The 20182-nt window shown below is 42.4% G+C and overlaps 1 protein-coding gene across 3 annotated transcripts in view; it reads right to left on the reverse strand.

Annotated features, from left to right (window-relative positions):
- Positions 1–20182, reverse strand: part of LOC115476269 (mitochondrial import inner membrane translocase subunit TIM16-like) — a 619296-nt gene that overhangs the window by 533281 nt on the left and 65833 nt on the right. For all 3 annotated transcript variants that reach the window (XM_030212554.1, XM_030212552.1, XM_030212550.1), the window contains exon 6: positions 20059–20135. In XM_030212554.1, the coding sequence (XP_030068414.1) occupies positions 20059–20135 (77 nt within the window). The remainder of the gene's footprint in view (positions 1–20058; positions 20136–20182) is intronic.

Raw genomic sequence — 20182 nt, forward strand, 5'->3', positions numbered from 1 at the left:
ACCCGGGCATAGTCAGAATCCAAGTCAAAAGCACAGGCAGAAGAAAAGTGGTCAATGCTGAAGCACATGAAAAACATCCAAAATCTGAACAGGAAAGAAGGTAATTTTCAACAACAAAAAACCAAAATGTCTATCTTTTCCGTTTCAAAATACTGTGTGGAAAAATGTTTTGCGATTTGGACATTTTATTTTTTGGGTCATTTTCAAATAAAAAACGTCCAAATGCAAAACACACAAGAAAATCCACAATACAGTAGAACCATTCGCATGTTCTAAGTGTGGTAAAGCTTGGTTGTAATGTAAATCTCAAAGTGCATCACAGAGTCCACACAGGAGAGAAACCATTTGCATGTATAGAGTGTGGTAAAAGCTTTGGTCAGAAGGTAAACCTCACAATGCACCAGAGAATACACACAGGAGTAAAACCAATTACATGTCCTGAGTGTGGTAAACGTTTTGGTTGGAAAGAAAGCCTCACAGGGCATCAGAGATTCCACCCAGGGATGAAACCATTTACATGCACTGAGGAGGTAAAAGTTTCAGTTGTATTGGGACAGGTAATTAGGAAATGTACACTCTTGCTATGAAGTATGGAAAAATAGCACTCTGGTATTTAGATATATGTAATGAGACCTCCTTATCATCTATAGATCTAAATTCAAAGCCCGAATCTACTGATAATAGACCCGAGGTTCAGATGTTATAAAAAAAAAATAGAAAGCTTGGCATCAAGTAGAATATTGGAAAAGTGACATCCCAGGAAAGCAATAGGGCATCCTTGGGGGCACTGCAGTGGACTTTATAAAATGCTCCAAGGTACACATCTGACCATTGCTCCCTTACCTTGTCTGCTGAGCCCCCACAAAACCCACTACCCACAACTGTACACCAGTACCATAGCCCCTACAGGTGAAGGGAGCACCAATATGTGGGTACAGTGGGTTTCTGGTGGGTTTTGGAGGACTCACAGTTTCCTCCACAAGTGTAACAGGTAGGGGGCGGTAGAAGCCTGGGTCCACCTGTCTGCAGTGCACTGCACCACTACTAAACTACTCCAGGGACCTGAATGCTATTCTAATGGACCTGAGTATAACATCAGAGGCTGGCAAGTAATATTTTTAAGAAACAACAAAGAGAACGGAAGATCACCAAGATAGATCAGATACAAATCGCAAAGAGTAAGAGCACCAAAAATTTTTATTAGGACCCTACACGGTCCGTGTTTCGGCCAACTGGCCTTCTTCAGGGGTCTTCAAATTGACGTATACATATGTGCCTCCAGAATTCTTGTAAGTAATATTTTTAATCACATTTTTTGGGGGGTGGGAGGGGGTTAGTGACCACTGGGGGAATAAGGGCACCATTTTGTGTGGAGTGGAGGAGTAGCCTAGTGGTTAGTGCAGTGGACTTTGATCCTGGGGTAGTGGGTTCAATTCCCACTGCAACTATTCGTTACAAAAACAGGTCTAGCTCAAAACATCTAAGTTTTAGTCCTGGCTGTTTTTGTTTTGTTCCATTATGGCTGAAAAACGTCTAAGTCTTAGGAACACCCAAGTCCCGCCCCCTTGAGATTTGGACGGACTTCAGAGAAAAACGTCTAAAAAGAGGTTTTGAAATACTGATTTTGACGTTTTTGTGCGAAAACATCCAAATGCAGACATGTCACTTTTTGGACATTTTTCTCTTTTGAAAATGAGCCTGACAGTCAAGCAACTGCAAATAGGACCTGTTGCCGAGGCCCCGTTTGCAGTGTGCAGGCTGCTTAAATGGAGAGGGCAGCGTCTGACGTCAGAGCATTGCCCTGGCACACCCAGCACCCGGTGCCATAGCCGGAAGTGCACACCGCACAGCAGAGGAGTGCACCATGAGAAGGAAGCTGCTTGCAGCGGGAAGAAGACACACCACGAGGGGAAAGCTGCCTGCAGTGGGACGCACCACCACAGTAAGGCAGCGTGACAACTATAACAGTGTTTTGTAAGTAATTTGATGTGAGATTGGGAGCCAATGCACTTCTTAAATATGGCGTGACATGATCACATATTTTAAGACGATCGATGAGCTTAATGGCCTTATTTTGGATTATCTGTAGTCTGTGCTGTTCTTTGATCCTGAGTCCTAAAGAATTACAGTAATCAAGTTGACTGATTATTAATGACTGTTTAAGTATGTTTAGTGCAGAGCGGTATAGTAAGGGTTGAATGGATATAATGAGGTGAAGTTTTAAGAAAGATTGTTGTACTACCTGGCAAATTTGATTGTGAAGAGTAAGCTTGGAGTCTATGATGACTCAAAGGAGATGAGTGGAGTATACCTGAGGAACAGGGCTGCCGTAAAGTAATATAGGAAATGGCAGAGCCTGAAGGTCTTGATTGGAAAACAGAAGTACTTTAGACTTATTAGGGTTCAAGACAAGTTTATTTGCTTGAAGCCAGGATGTAATGGATTTGAATTTGGTATTAATAGCAGATATTGCAGAATGATCAGGTGAGTCTAGAGGACAAAGAAGCTGAATGTCATCAGCATAGACAAATATGGATAAATCAAGAGATTGTGCTAAGGTAAGTAGAGGCGAGAGAAAACTATGGAACAATGTTGGGAGAGTATGGATCCTAGGGACTCCTGAAACAAGAGAGAAAGGATTGGAAGAGCTATGGTTTGAAAGGACTATATACTTTCTATTTTCCAAGTATGAAAACCATGTAAGAGCAGAATTGGTCATCCCTATATCACTGAGACAAAAGAGAAGAATTGAATGGTAGATGAGGTCAAAGGCCGTTAAGAGATCCAGGGATAGTAGAAGGACAGGTCTAGATTTATATAAATAGTTGTGCATGATTGTGACGAGTCACAATAGTGCAGTTTTGGTACTGTGCTACTACGTTACTATGGAGCTCATTTTCAAAAGAGAAAAAGGTCCAAAAAGTGGCATAAATCTGAATTTGGATGTTTTCTCACAAAAACATCTAAATTGGTATTTTCAAAACCAATTTTTAGACGTTTTTCTATGAGATCCATCAGAAGAGCATTCAAATCACACGAGGGGGTGTCAGGGGGCATTCCTAACACTTGGACGTTTTTCAGCCATAATGGAACAAAACAAACCCATCCAGGTCTTAAACTAAGACGTTTTGAGCTAAACCTGTTTTAATAATGAATAAGGCACAAAAGGGTGCCTTAAATGACTAGATAACCACTGGAGGAATCAGGAGTGACCCCCCTACTCCGCCCCAGTGGTCACTGACCCCCCTACCACCCCCCACAAATGTGAATACAAATATGATTTAGCAACCTCTATGACAGCTTCAGATGTTAGAGCCAGGTCTATTAGAGTAGAATGCAGATCCCTGGAGCAGTGTAGTGGTCAGTGCACTGAAGTGCACCATGGCGTGGGAGACTCTGGTCCCTATCTCCCTCTACCTGTCACATTTGTGGTGGAAACTCTGAGCCCTCCAAAACTCACCAGAAACCCACTGTACCCCCATATAGGTGCCCCTTCACTCCTTCACCCATAAGGGCTATTGTGTACAGCTGTGGGTAGTGGGATTTGGGGGGGCTCAGCAGACAAGATAAGGGAGCTATGGTGAGATGTGTACCTGGGAGCATGTTTTTGAAGTCCACTGCAGTGCCCCCTAGGGTGCCCCATTTATCTTCTCGGATGTCTGGGTGACCAGTTTACTAAAAATGCTGGCCCCTCCTACATCCCAATGGCTTGATTTTCTACATTTTTCACTTGGATGTTTTTCTTTTGAAAATGAACCAAAAAACAAAACGTCCAAACCACAAAACCTTGTTAGAAACAGTATTTTCTAAAACAAAAGATAGACATTTTTCTTTTTGGAAAATGAACTTCTTTCTTATTCAGATTTTGGACATTTTTTACAAAACGTCGTCTGACTTAGACGTCATATCGAAAATGCCCCTCTATGTTATAAGCTGCAAGTGGACAATAAACTCAGCAACTTTGGCCAAGAAGGGAAGGTTAGCTATAGCGCAATAATTTGGCAGATCACTGGATTTTTCTCTTTCGTTCTTTATATGCCTACTAATTATGTATTGGAACCTCAGAGTATGATACTACAGCACTGTGTAATACTACTATATATACCAAAGGGGTGGGGGGGGGGGTGGAGAGAGACAGCATACATTTATTTCTTTAGACAAGTTTTTATAGATAACCTACATCTTAATGAAAACAAGTGAAGCAGCTGACAAATGAAATCACTATTCTAAGTCTTCCCTTTCCCACCCTCCTTAATAAAATCTTTAACATTTCCTGGTTACAAACATTTTCCCTGATTGGTTTTATTTGATAGGAATAAGGGGTTAAGTCAGCAAAATGAAAACCTGTGCGCCTACCCCAGTATATCTACTATTCAGACACTATGGGTAAAGCCAAGTCTTTAGCTTTACAAAAAGACCCATAAGGGTTCAGCTGGCATAACTCAGGAGGAATTCTGTTCCACAGCGTGGATGCCGCAATTCAGAATGCTCTAGACCTCCATCAAGCTAACTGCAAGATTGGCAATGATGGGGCTTCCAGTAACCCCATATTATAAGGCCATAATGGTGCTATATACATCTTGTGGTATTTTACAATAATACATGGGAGGGGATCATTTTACAGCCCCCAGTATTCACAAGTGCCTGGGTGCAGGTTACAGTCATCCTGGTTTGGCATTATGAGATCCCTGCTGGAATCAATGGTAACTTCCTCTGCTCTTGGCTCCCAGAAAAACTCCACAGATTCTTGTAACAGTGCAAGTCTATCCCTTTGCAATGGAGCTAATAAGTGTTTTTTCTGTGATCCATCTTCACTTGCAGACAGGCCCTTTTTGGAAGTTACAATCTTTCAGGATTCAGAAGTCATTATGGTGCTCATTTTCAAAGCACATAGACTGTAGTTCCATAGTAACAAATATAACTTTGCAAGTCTGTGTGCTTTGAAAATGAGTCTCTAAATAAATCCAACTGTGTGTTAAACAGCTGCTCAACTTTAATTATGAAGGCTTTAAGAAGTGACATTGCTCCATTTATTACATGTACTATATTATAAATAGGGCTGCATTTCGATTAAAATTTTTAATTGTGTGATTAAAAGCAGGGCATAGCCAGCAGTCTGGGGGGGGGGGGGGGGGGGGGGGGGAGAGAGAGACACCCATTTCCTTTCCCTTCCATTAGATATCATACCTTTGCTGGTGGGGATGCCAAAGCTCTACCAGTCAAAGAAATCCACTGCCAAAATGGCCCCCTTCCTTCTTGTGCTGCCTCAGGAGCGAGGAAGTCAGCGGGGTGCCTCTAGCCACCAATGCCGGCACTCCCCATACATGCTCAGTTCTTGCACAAACTGAGCATACTTGGGGAGTGCAAGTGTTGGTGGCTGGAGATACCCCGCTGACTTCCTCGCTCCCGAGGCAGTACGAAGAGGAAGTCGGTGACTTAGGCAGCAGATTTCTTCAGCAGGCAGGGCATGAGCTACCCAACAGCCATTGAACAGGTACTGCAGGTTTGGAGGGGCCTGGGATTCTGGTTTTAAACACAATAGTGAAACCCTGTTATTGTTGGTTTTTGACATCATACAGTTCTGGGTTTCATAAAGGTGCAGATTATTTAATGATATAGCAGCTGCATTTGACACTTTAAAATCATGAACTGCTATTACACCACCAATATGTTTTAGGGAAATGGGACTTGATATACCGCCTTTCTGAGGTTTTTGCAACTACATTCAAAGTGGTTTACATACATTCAGGTACTTATTTTGTACCAGGGGCAATGGAGGGTTAAGTGACTTGCCCAGAGTCACAAGGAGCTGCAGTGGGAATTGATCTCAGTTCCCCAGAATCAAAGTCCACTGCACTAACCACTAGGCTACTCCTCCACTCCACACCTGTGTATATAAAAGATCTTCCTTTAGGGATAACTGGTACTGTTTGGAATTGGTTTAAATCTATAATCAACAATTTCAAGTTTGTATTTGTACTAATAAATCAAGCTGGAAAAATATTCACACAGGGGTGCCACAGGGCTCTTCTTATATAGCAAGATAGTAGATGACGGTAGATAAAGACCTGTATGGTCCATCCCGTCTGTCCTTTATCTGCCTTACTGTTTAATATTTATATGGCCCCCATCTGTAGAATATTAGGTTGTATAGGCATGAATTATCACCTCTATGCTGATAACATACAAGTTTTGTTTTTCCCTATAGAAAGAAGCTGTCATTTATTTTATTTATCTCATTTGTACCCCACAGTTTCCCAACAGTGTCAGGCTCAATGTGGCTTACAACGGACCACAGAGGCAGACGTCAATGCAGTAAAATGAAGCTAATACAGTAGAAAAACCTACAAGAGATATTGGGGAACAGTAGGAATGGACGGAAAGATTAGGGAAACCTGGAGGGAAGAGGGAAGGGGAAAGTGTCCAAAATGTCTCCAAATCGATGCGCTTCCAACAGTGGAGACACATGCAGTGGCATTGGGATAAGCACTTCCAAATAACATGGTCTTTAGAGATTTCCTGAAAGTTAGATGGTTGGTGATGGTTTTAATGGTCTTCGGCAAAGAGTTCCAAAGCCGAGTGCTGATAAAAGAGAAGGAGGTAGCATACGTGGATTTGTACTTGATGCCGTTGCATTTTGGATAATGACGGGTAAGATATGAACGGGAGAGTCTAAATGTATTCCGGAGAGGTAGGATGATGAGATCTATCAAGTAGCCAGGTACCTCACCATATAGGATTTTGTGAACTAGAGAGCAGAGTTTAAGGTGATTCGATCTTTGACAGGTAGCCAATGTAGTTTCTCTTGGAGGGGCGTGACACTTTCAAACTTTGACTTTCCACAAACCAATCTTGACGCTTTATTTTGGGCCGTCTGCAGTTTCTTAATTAGTTGCTGCTTACATCCAGCATAAACTCCGTTACAGTAATCCAGATGGCAAAGAATGACGGACTGTATGAGGTTGCGAAAGACCTCTCTTGGGAAATACGGTTTAATTCTTTTTAGTTTCCACAGCGAGAAGAACAACTTCTTTGTGGTGGAGATAACGTGTTTTTCGAATGAAAGTGAGCAGTCAAGGGTGACTCCTAAAATTTTGAGGCTTTCTAGTATGTGAAGGTTTAGGGTGGGGGTGATTAATGTTGAAGGTCTGTACTAGGTTGTGCTGAGGCAATAGTAGGAGGCAGTGTGTTTTGTCAGCATTCAGTTTGAGTTTGAATGAAGATGCCCAAAAGTACATTGTATTTAAACAGGAGCTAATTTCACTAGAGATCTCGGTCAAGTCTTTTCTGAAGGGAATATAAATAGTAACATCATCAGCATAGATAGGCGGGTTGAGACCTAATTTACTTAAGGTCTTGGCCAGTGGAATCATCATGATATTGAAGAGTGTTGGCGACAGTGGAGAGCCCTCACATTTTTATCTTTATGGTTGAGATCTTTTAAATCACAGTTATCTAAAAAATTTTGTTTTAATCTAAGACCCACATTCTATTTTTAAATAGTTCCATGGATGATGTTTCTACTGGGTTTTTTTTTTTTCATTTGAGGAAACTGACATTCCTATATTGCCAGAATTATGCTATTTAGGTGTAATTCTAGATTCTACTCTTTAAATGAAACCTCATTTAATGATCATTCAAAAAGTATTTTTCAAATTGAAGTTGCTGCGGCATTTGTACAACTTTGAGTCCTAATAACTTCAGGACCGTTGTTCAATCTTTTGCATTTCCACTTTTCAATTACTGTAATGGACATTTTCTTGGTTTACCTCAGAAGTCTTTATGTGTTATTTGAGTTGCTCACAATGCAACCACTAATTTAATATCTAACACCCTTTGTTTCACACACATTACTCCTTTATCAATCCAACTTCACTGGTTACCTATCCAGTTTAGAATAAAGATACTCTCATACTGTGATATTCAAGGCCCTACATGATGCTGTTCCACCTACCACTGCTCTTCATTTGAAAATTTATACACCATCTCGCTCCTTGCATTCTGCTTTAAAAGGTTTGTTAGAAGTATCTTTATTTAGGCTTATGAGGTTTAATATCTATCAGGAGTTGTGTTTTAGGATCGTTGGACCATCCTTATGGAATGTTCTGCCAGATACAATACGAAATACACCATCTTATTTGACCTTTAGAAAACTATTGAAAGTATACTTTGCACAAGCCTTTCCTAGAAAAACTTCTTAACAGTTCATACAGAAAACAAATTTGAAAGATTACACTTAATTTGAGTTGAACCCAGGCAGGATTTGTTATTTTTACATATTTCTTAAAGTAATATTTTATTGTATGTGTTTTGTTGTAACCCACCCAGATTTGGAAATTATGCAGGATATAAATAGTTTTAAACTAAATAAATACATAAATAAGTCTTGTAATACTATGGAAGCAACTAAAGCCAGTGAAACTAGCTGACAGCATGCTCCTTGAATCTGGATCGAGGCCTAAGGCAGTCTTCTGCTGGACCTAACAGACCCTTAGCTTAATATAATGAATGCAATGAGTTAAACTTCCCAACTCAGCCAAACACAGGTCTAGACAAAAGTAATTCAAATTTGAGAACTCTTGTCCATTCAATACAGAGCTTCAAAGAAGCACAATTTACTGCACCTGTGTATATAAAAGATCATCCTTCCAAAAATTAAAGAAAACTGTTTAACCCCCCCCCCCCCAAATCAAATCAGTGCTATTACTTAATAGGTTATGAATAGCCTTGGTGGCAAAGCTGATCGATCAGTGTTCACCTTCCTTACACACTGCTTACTGTGGCATTCTCGGTAGCTTAAGTACGTAGCCAGGGGATTCCCAAACTGGGCTCCACAAGCTCTTTTCTGGGGTTCCCCAAGCAAGAAAGTTGGCAACATACTTCAGTCACTGACACCGGCACTCACACACATGCTCAGTTCAATAGTCTGAACTCAGCATGTGAAAGAGAGCTAGTGTTGGCAGCTAAAGCATGCCGCCAGCTTCCTTACTGCTCAGCCAGCACAGGCACACACCTCTTCAGCTAAATTAAAGCAAAGGTTGGCCCCTCCAAAGCAGCATGAGGTAGTTGGGGGAATGGGGGTAAGATGCTACATTGAGGGTGAGGTGGGGGGGAGGGGGTACCTGAGAGAGAAGGGGATGTGTTGAATTAATGGTGTGGTGGAGGGAGGGAGGGACACTGGAGCTAGGTGGAGGGGGGGGGGAGAGAGAGACCTGAGATGCTGGACTAAGGGGGGGGGGGACAGGAAGGGAGATGGGACTTGGAAGGGGAGCAGAAGCTGGATAGGACTTGGGTGGAGGGGTGCACCTTGGTATCTGAAAAAAATATTTTAGGAGTTCTGCCATAGTAAAATGTTTAGGAATCAGTGATGTAAGTTCTTGGGGTCTGGGAGACTGTAACTATTTACATTTTAGTATGAAGTGATGTGACCAATAATAGTGGGAGGACATGCCTGTGGGCGATAGAGGTGGGCTGGTATTCAGTATGAGATGGTTTGGTGGTTGGGAGATGCTCTAGGTCTTTGCTGTTGGTGCTGAGGATTACAGATATATTGGGTCTGGTTAGACCACCAAGTGCGGAGGTCTTTTTGTACCCCGTTTGTTTGGGGTTGTGGAGGGGGAGGGTTGGGAGTATGCTTAAAATCTTGTGCTTTTTGTTATTGCAATGTTTATTCTTGCAAAAATATAGTGGCTCTGGTTTTGATTTTTGTGGTATATTGACTGGTTGGCTAATGTGATTTGTAGTCTATCTTATGATGTTTGATGTTTGCTAGGTTTTACATTTGAATGTTAATAGGCCACTGGTTCTGCTTTGTATACCATTTTAGGCAACAGTCAATACATTGTTACAAATAACCAGAACAGCTGTATGTGGAGGGGCATAATCGAATTGGGCCCAAGTTTTCCTGAGGGCATCCTCGCAGGACGGCCCCGCGAAGGGGCGGGAAAACCCGTATTATCGAAACAAGATGGGCGGCTATCTTTCGTTTCGATAATAGGGTTGGGGACGCCCAAATCTCAACATTTAGGTCGACCTTAAAGATGGTCACCCCTGATTTTCGGCGATAATGAAAAACCGAGTATGCCCATCTCAGAAACGACGAAATCCAAGCCATTTGGTCGTGGGAGGAGCCAGCATTCGTAGTGCACTGGTCCCCCCGACATGCCAGTACACCAACTGGGCACCATAGGGGGCACTGCAGTGGACTCCCAGGTGCATAGCACCCTTACCTTGTGTGCTGAGCCCCCCAACCCCCCCCCCAAAACCCACTCCCCACAACTGTACACCACTACCATAGCCCTTAGGGAAGAAGGGGGGCACCTAAATGTGGGTACAGTGGGTTTGTGGTGGGTTTTGGAGGGCTCACATTTACCACCACAAGTTTAACAGGTGGGGGGGGGGGATGGGCTCGGGTCCATCTGCCTGAAGTGCACTGCACCCACTAAAACTGCTCCAGGGACCTGCATACTGCTGTCATGGAGCTGGGTATGATATTTGAGGTTGGCATAGAGGCTGGAAAAAATATTTAATTTTTTTTTTAGCGTGGGAGGGAGTTAGTGACCACTGGGGCAGTAGGGGGAGGTTATCTGGTCATTTAGGGCACATTTTTGTGGCTTGGTCGTAAAAATAAAAGGACCAAGTCGGCCAAGTGTTAGTCAGGGACGCCCTTCTTTTTTCCATTATCGGCCAAGGACGCCCAAGTGTTAAGCACGCCCCAGTCCCGCCTTCGCTATGCTTCCAACACGGCCCCATGAACTTTGGTCATCCCCGCGATGGAAAGCAGTTGAGGACGCCTAAAATCGGCTTTCAATTATGCCAATTTGGGTGACCCTGGGAGAAGGATGCTCATCTCCCAATTTGTGTCGAAAGATGGGCGCCCTTCTCGTTCGAAAATAAGCCTGAAAGTCTCCTCAAATTGTCAGTGGTTTGTTAGTGTTTATATTTAGTAATAACAGTAGCAAAATTTAGTGATTTTCCACTAATTTTGAGGCAAACTGAAAACCAGAAACATTTTCCGTAGGTGTTTCCTTTTTTTTCAGTGGTACCAGACAGCCTCTAGTAACCAGCTGCTAGAAAAGACATGAAACCGCTAATAGCTCTACAGGAAATCAAAACATCTACAGAAACTGGATTTTGCCATTCTTTTAGAAAATGGTTTTTGCAAAAGATAGGAAAGAATTCATGAAAAATAATCCACCAGTCTAGAGATTCAGGAGCAAACTGAAATCAAATAGCCCCAGAGGTGTGCTGTTCCCACCCGAAGCGCCCTGGCTAGACTCATAAACCAGAAGTGAAGGACAGCGGGTCAGGCAATGAGGTTAAGGGACTGAGCAGGATCCTAAAAGCACACTGGAGCAAGAACGTGTGTCTGGGGAATTAGGAATAATTGTGATTGCCATGGACATTTTCGTCTGCTCTACACCATTAGAACTAATTACAGATCTCAAAAAAACCCCACCTCATGATGCTTCAGAGCAGCAGCAGGAACGCATTTGCCTGCCTAACTATTTGATTTTGCCTCTGATTAACCTTTATGAATCCCTGGGACAGTGCACGTGAGCCTGCACTGGGGAGTCTGGTTCCACTTTCCTTCCATCCCTCCCTGACTGGACTTTCTTCCAGATCTGCAGATTTCAGAACTCATTACAGTGAGCAGCTCTTAGATGTGGTTGGGGATAGTGAAGTGAGGTTGCAAAGGGGGGGGGTTGGATGATACCACACTCACAGCTGTACATTCCAGCACCAAACAACTAAATGCATAAAGCTTATCAATATTTTAAACTTATCCAAGAAACATATCCAGATATCTAGAAAGGCCTTGTTTATTTACTCTTAATTATTTACCGCCTTTTGAATTCAAATCTTTATGATTTTTCCATCATACACAAATAATAAAAAGGAAAAAAAAACAGAACTATAGCAGAGGATAACAAAAGTATAATTTAAAACTAAGCATTTCTCACAATACTATTCATTTTCACCAAGTAAATTTTAATCCATGCCCCCTCTATGCTCCCTATCCACAATAACCATATTTACAGTACGGCAAAACATATTTACTGCCTTTTTAAAAAAATTCACTCAAGGTGGTATACAGCACATGCAGAGCCTGACTGTTTATAGGAGAAGACTGGTTGTATATTCCGGGTACACCTTTACGGTCAAACCAGAGAGGACGGTTAACCATCCCACTGTGAAACGTTTAGGAGGGATTCGCAATATGATATTTGCTGTGATTGCCCCGCCTGTATGGGATGGTAGGTCTGGGGATTTGATGTTAGATTGGATTAAGCCGTTACAACCCCCGTGATATGGCAGATGAGGTACTACAGTTGGGTCATCTAATTTGGGCAAAGAGGCATATTTTCAAAGCACTTAGCCTTCCAAAGTTTCATAGGTTTCTATTGAACTTTGGAAGACTAGGTGCTTTGAAAATATGCCTCTAAGTTATTTAGATCATGGGTTCTCAAGCCAGTCCTCAAGATACATCCAGACAGTAAGGTTTTCATGATATCCACAATGAATATGCATGAGATAAATGCACATATACCACCTCCATTGTATGCAAATCTCTCTCATGCACATTCATTGTGGGTATCCTGGAAACCTGACTGGCTGGGTATTCCAATTGAGAATCTCTGGATGGTAAACCAAGAAGGTGGGGAGTTAGCTGCAAAACAGCTAAAAGTGATATTTCTAATGTCTATTGGCTGGGGATGTTGAGTTGGTTGGTTTCATGTTTTATGTGCAGGATGGAATTTTTTAAAATTTGTAAACTGCTTTGGATGACTATGTTTAACATGTTTTTACTGTATTCTTTACCATGTAAGATGCTTTCTTTTACTATGTAAGCCGCACTGGACCTGCTGTATGTAATAAATAAATAAATAAAAGCAATATATAATAAAAGCTTTTAAATAAATATAAATTGCAGTCAAGTTTATTTAAGGCCCTGAATATCCCAAAAAGTGGCATCGCATTCACTGAAAAGAATGGTCACAAGATAGTGTATTAATGCTGACTCTTATTTTCATGTATGTATCCTGCAGGGCCCACACAGAAGCGGCCCAAAAAAACAGGCAGTGGAATGGGGGAGAGGGGCATGGCCCAACCGATATTTTGCCCAATACACCTTCAGCAACTAGAGAGTCTGAAGGGGAGATTAGTTTGTTTGGTCCTTCCAACCAAAAAAGATCTTCTCCTGTTCAAGCTCAGAATCTCCACTCCAAGCAGCCTAAGGGATCCAAATGTGGATCTTAGATTTAATTGCTCACTTTCCACACCCAAGTTCAAGGCCTTGCAAAACTTTCCTCACTCTTATACATGTTCTTCACATTCTGTCTAAAAAATACAAATCAAAATGAATTGAAGTAGAAGTTTACCACACTGTTCTATACAAACATATTCTACATTTTCAGCATGAAAAAGGAATTATAAAAATATTGAACAAGTAAATCAAAAATAAGAAACCAAAAAGACTTGAATGCCTACGTCTTCACATCCTTTGTCATACCAAACACAAAATTAGTTTGCTTTCCAAAAACTGCCTTATTAAAAGACCAAACAGTTAAGTTAAACAGAGCCCACTTGTGGTCAGTCCTAGTAACAGAATTGATTCAAATACTCCTATATGAAGAATTGAACTGTTTCTGTTGTATGAAGTAAAGATGAAGCAAAGGTCTAAAACCACCCCAAACACATAGCTGCCAAAAGAACTCTACTATAAAAGTTATGTAAAAATGGACAGATTGGGGGAAAGCCATAAACAAATTTCAGTATGTTTGAATATCCCTTGGAGTGCTCAGTTCCATCACTGTAAACCACCAAGATGCTGCCATCATTAGGCCACCTTCCAAAATCAGTAGCCATGGATTAAAGAAATCGGTGAGAAAAGGTCACTGCGAGATCCTAAGATTACTTTGAAAGAACTACAAAGGTCTCTGGCTGAGACTAGGAAAAAATGTTTACTCAGAACTGCCAAGGGCCCAATTTTTGAGAGGGAGATTTTAGCACATTCCCCCAATCCCCCCTCCCCCCCATTGTACCTCATGGCTCCATCCTCTGACACAAGCACAAGGAGCCTTCAAGACTGTACTTTATTAATCACACCCGACACGAGTTGTAGTGTCAAATTCCAAATGTAACAATCATCCAATGGAAAGATACAGTTTTGCCTTGAGAATAACTCTTGAGGTACAAAACAGATGCCAACAAATGGTGTGGGAACACGAGTGAACTTCCAAGGGCTCTGCCTGCGCAAATGAAAATATTGATGGAGTTTCACACTATTTAGCACGATTTTCACTATTTAACAATGATTGTGGATTATTACAAGGTAGCTGCAGACAACTGTTGGAATGGGGAACAGGATAACATCTCCTTTATCTATCTGCAAACTGATTGCCCCCAGAATGAAAAGCATTCTCCAACTTGGTATGAACATCTTTCTGAAGACCCAAAGCCAGGCTTCCCTTCTGGTTCCTATGGCTACTGATGAGGTGAGGCCAATGTGTCAAATGCTTTGTAAACAGAATGAGGCAGATTTCTGGCACTACTTTGCATTAGATCTCTCTCTGAGGAAGAACCCTTTCTCTTGCATGGGCAGGTTATCTGCAAGGTCCTTCAGCTTCTGCATGCACTGGTTCAAGTAGAGGACCACCCAAAGCTGATGCAAACAACTTATGCATTTAACGTGGTACACAAACTTTTCATGTATGAGGTCTATGGCCTTTGACAACTTCTCCACAGGAGTGGTGCAAGACTTAACTTCTTAGGCTTTTTTTGTTTTTTAGGGCTGACTCGGTCACAAGTGAATAGTATATAGTTGTGTCAAATCCAGATGAAGACTGAACTTTCCCATTTTAAAGCTAGCTTAAGCGCCAGTGGGGAGCATGTGATAGGATTCTGCCACATCCTGTTCTAACTGCTTCAGACTGAGGTTTCCTATGATATCTCAATGTATTTTAGGATCCCAAGAACCTCTCCTCCAGACTCCTTCAGTTCTTGCACTGGAAAAGGTAGTGGTTTCACAATGTTTTGTTAGAATATCCAATACAAGAGGTCTTCTGATTGAGATGTACTTCCTGGAGAATAGAGCAGCAGATTACATGGGATACCTGCTGACTGTTTGGTCTCAGTCTTCCAACATTTCTCCTTCGGAAAGAGTTGCACATTCATGGCATCCACCATCAGATTTATCACTCTCCACTTCCCCAGGAAACAGACTTGAGTGGTTGGAACTATTTAACAGAATTTCTTGTCAGGAGTGTCTGGTCACTTCAAAAGCTGGTTAGTGCCAATCTACTTGCAGTCACAATGTACGCAACCAGCCTTTTCTCTTTGGAGCTCAATCCAGAAGAGCCTATATTAAGCAAACAGCAGGTCTTTGCTTTTAGATGGTGTCCTGTGCAAGACATCATTGCTCATATTAAAGACCGGGTCCCAGGTTTCACAAAACTTCTTTGCAAAGTTTTACTAACTGCTACCACAGAAAGGTGAGGCCTGTTTAAAAACTGGCATTCCCAGATGTTTAATAGTCAGGAAATAGCACATCTAAGATATTTCTTTATGAAGTCTTCAGAACAGCTTTGTTCTATCAAGGTCTGAAAGATCTGTGGAAGAGCTTGCATAGGCAATGAGTCAAACAGCAAGACATCTTCATCTGCAAGTTCTATTAGCGCTGATCAATCAAAAGGCCAGTCAGATTTGCAGAATGCACGGAGGCAAGCACCAAGATAACTCCATCTTCCAGGGATCCCCCTGACAGCACAGACCCAGATGTCATCTGCTCTGAGTAGCAGGGAGCCCCAATCCCTTGCTTTGCACAGAATCTCTCAGTGCAGTCCTTCAGAACAGAATGAGCCTTTCTCAGGTATTTGAGAGGGAGAGTGTGGGCTAGCTGAGAATACCAAGCAGCAGTTTATAGCCATCTTCAACCCTTCTCCTTTTAGCTAGGAGAGGTCTCCCCTAGCATCACCTCTTGCGTTGCCTCGTTTGTGAAGCCAAAATGGAAAGATGACAGGCAGGGACTCCAGAACCTTTGGAGGTGGAGTAGGGTAGGATTAAAGCACAGGCAAACCTGCCTAAGACACAAATATTTAGGGGTGGCCTTCTAGGCTGTCCTAATTCCACAGCTTCCACATCAAGCTTCTGCCCTAGTAAGTCAACTGCTGGAAGAAAGAAAAGGAGAGACCAGAGCTACTGCTGTCCACAGAGGTCTGTCTGTCTATTCTTTTAAACCACTGTGCCATTGTCCACCAGTCAACAGAAAGAGTTGGGGAGCAGCACTTCTTATTTACTCTGTTGGGTTTCCTCTGTAGTCAAACCCACACAGAGCTTATTTGTGGGAGATTTAAGATGATTCACCGACACGAAAAGACCATCATTGAGGTCAAATTTCCTGGTACCTGGTCAAAATAGCCCCGACAAAAAAGCTCCAAACAAAAAAAGTTCCCAACATAATAGTCCCTAACATAACAGCCACTGTCAAAACGGCCTGCCCACATTATAACCCTTGACAAGTTAGCCACCCTGACAAAAGGGCCCAATCAGGCTGCCCAGAATATTAGACTGCATTTTTTTTCCTAATAACCTTACCTTGCCAAACAGGATAAGGTTGGTAAGACTATGAAAATGATGACAATATTGTTTTTGGGGTTTTTTTTTAATTAGCATGTCGATGTAAGAATAGTTTCTTTAAGTAGCAGAACAGATCATGAACATGAGACTGGGCATCTAAATGGCAGATGACGTTTAATGTGAGCAAGTGCAAAGTGATGCATTTGGGAAAGAAGAACTCGAATTATAGCTACGTCATGCAAGGTTCCACGTTAGGAGTCACGGACCAAGAAAGGGATCTAGGTGTCGTCGTTGATGATACGTTGAAATCTTCTGCTCAGTGTGCTGCTGCGGCTATGAAAGCAAATAGAATGTTAGGTATTATTAGGAAAGGAATGGAAAACAAAAATGAGGATGTTATAATGCCTTTGTATCGCTCCATGGTGCGATCGCACCTCAAATATTGTGTTCAATTCTGGTCTCCGCATCTCAAAGAAGATACAGTGGAATTAGAAAAGATGCAGAAAAGGGCGATGAAAATGATAAAGGGAATGGGACGACTTCCCTATGAGGAAAGGCTAAAGTGGCTAGGGCTCTTCAGCTTGGAGACAAGGCGGCTGAGGGGAGATATGATAGAGGTCTATAAAATAATGAGTGGAGTGGAACGGGTAGATGTGAAGCGTCTGTTTACGCTTTCCAAAAATACTAGGACTAGGGGGCATGCGATGAAGCTACAATGTAGTAAATTTAAAACGAATCGGAGAAAACTTTTATTCACTCAACATGTAATTAAACTCTGGAATTCGTTGCCGGAGAATGTGGTAAAGGCAGTTAGCTTAGCGGAGTTTAAAAAAGGTTTGGACGGCTTCCTAAAGGGAAAGTCCATAGACCGTTATTAAATAGACTTGGGGAAAATCCACTATTTCGGGGATAAGCAGTATAAAATGTTTTGTACTTTTTTGGGATCTTGCCAGGTATTTGTGACCTGGATTGGCCACTGTTGGAAACAGGATGCTGGGCTTGATGGACCTTTGGTTTTCCCAGTATGGCAATACTTAAGTAGCTATAGAATTTTGTTTATTTATATATGCTTTATGCAATTGAATGCTGGTAGGAGTCTTTATCAGTGAAGATTTCAGTTGTAGTTTATTATATTTTTTGTGATGTTTTATTTTTTTCTTAGGGGGCTGTTTTGTTAAGGGGGTTATTTTGTCAAGGGTTATTTTGTGTGAGGGGCCATTTTGTCAAGGGCTATTTTGTTAGGGTGTGAAATGTCAAGGGTTATTTTGTTACAAGGCTGTTTTGTCAGGGCTATTACGACTGGGTGCCCAAATTCCTTTATGGAATCCATTAATACCACTGGTCTTTGAAATGATTTTTACGTTCTCTTATTATTTTGTCATTTTATTTTTGCTCGCTGCTTGCACACTGAGGAGAGGAGCCTGAACACTTCCAGCACTAATGAGACAGGGCTGAGAAGTCAGAGCGGAAAAGAGACAAGGTGGAAATTCCTGCGCACACACAGAAACACTTCTAGTTCTTTTTTCTTTTTCTTTTCTGGGCTCATTGAGAAACGATGTCTCAGCTTTGTCAGATGTCACCGTCACCTGTCTATGTGAGTGATTCATCCTTCCCTTCAATGGAGAAATACTATAGCGCAGGATAAACTGGAGCTACTAGAGATACAAATGACAGGCAGGTATTACAGAAGTGGTGCAGTACACAAATTAACCTCAACATGCTCCAAATAATGAGCACATGACCTGAAACAGGACACCAGCAATAGTTCATGTTGGGTCTTCCACCAAAGAGTGAGGGAGCAGTGCCACCTAGTGGTCAGATGTCATTCACCATAAATCTGAATCATTTCTTTTCTTCATTGGTTGGAGACTTAACTTACATAAATTGTTTACAATTTGGTACCCTTCCTAGGACACGGTGAAGAATCTTGCTTAATACTGGAGGAGCTCATCGTCCTCTGCAGCCACAGAATTTGCCCCTATATTCTACTCTCTACAAAGCCAGTGGTTACAGAAGTATAAATGATTGGCCTGTGGCTTGTTTGTTCAGTTACTGTTCTTTCCCAGCTCAGTCCCTGTCCTTCATGCTTCCTCACCAGCAGAACATTTCAGGACAGGAAGCATAATCAGGTCCCTCTCTTGCACACAATACCACAGGTATGACCTCTGAACCGTGCACCCTTTAAATCATGCCTTCTTCCTGAAGGGAAGCTACCATACCATGCATGCCACACATGCCACAATAGATGAGGGAAGAGCAAGGGCATCCGATCTGCTGATGGGTCACAAGGCTACCTTCTTAAGGGGGGGGGGGGGGGGTGAAGGGATTTGATATTCCACCTTTCTGTGGCTACAATCAAAAGTGGTTTACATGTTATATACAGGTACTTATTTTGTACGTGGGACAATGGAGGGTCAGAAGGAGCTACAATGGGAATCAAATTCAGTTCTCCTGGTTCTCAGGCCGTTACACTAACCATTACGCTACTTCTCCACTATTGGTCTATGCTGCAGTTCTGAATTCATGACATCAGAGGGCAGTAAAATGCAGCACCAGAGGAACTAGACTTGTAAAATTTGGGGTCATTTTACTAAGCTGCGGTAAAAAGGGCCCTGTGCTAGTGGTGGGGGCCGTTTTTGCCATGCGCTGTGGCCCTTTTTACCGCAACGGGTTAAAAAAAAGGCTGAAAATGGCCATGGCCATGAAGTAATATTGATCTTACAATATGGCCATGTGAGGGGGAGAACGTACCACCACCCACTGATGTGGCAATAAGGCTCCCATAGTCAGGCAGTCAGGGCCGCTGAGAGGGGGGGGAGGGGACAAAATTCCCCGGGCCTCCAAGGGGGGGTGGAGGGGGAGCGGCGGCGGTGACCTTGGGGGGGGGGGGGGGGGGGGAGGCGGAGGCCCGGCCCAGTCTCTCGGTGGTCCTGCCCGCAGTTACTGGGTAGCGCACAGTGCTGTCGGATTACCACCGGGTAACTGCCACACTAGAAAGTAGTGCCCTATTTTCCCGAGAGTGGGAAATGGCGCACACTAGGACTGCAACTACTGTTGACAGCAGCTCCATACTGGAGTGAGGTAAGCCCGCATTGGGCTCACCACCACTTTGTAAAAGGGCCCCTAAGGGTGTGCCATGTGGAATATCAAAAATGCACCTAATTTTAAAGGTAACAGAAGTGCCTAAGAGGAATTTATAAAACAGTCATCCAGAACCAGCCCTGGTAGAGTGAAAATGATCTCAAACAAATTTACATCTGCCCTAAAGGTGTAAACGTGTGCATGTTCTTTTTAAATAAATGCAAGTGTAAACTACAACTCTTCCTCAGTTCTGCCTATGCACAATCTTGTTGGCACATGTACTTACATGCATGTATTCAGCTGCACAATATTACAGGATCACTTTTCTGCATGTACAAACTTTTCAGATACACACACAAAAAAAAAAAACTTGTATAAAAATTTCCCAGTCATGCTTACCTTACAGGAAGTGCCAAACAGAGCACCATCTTGCTTCCAGGTCAAGCTCTGGATGTGGTCCCCGTGAGGCTCCAACACTGGATACAGAGTAAGAGACAAGAAAAGAGAACGCAAGGGGAGACTG

The sequence above is a fragment of the Microcaecilia unicolor genome, chromosome 8 (assembly GCF_901765095.1).
Source record: "Microcaecilia unicolor chromosome 8, aMicUni1.1, whole genome shotgun sequence".
Taxonomy (NCBI): Eukaryota; Metazoa; Chordata; class Amphibia; order Gymnophiona; family Siphonopidae; genus Microcaecilia; species Microcaecilia unicolor.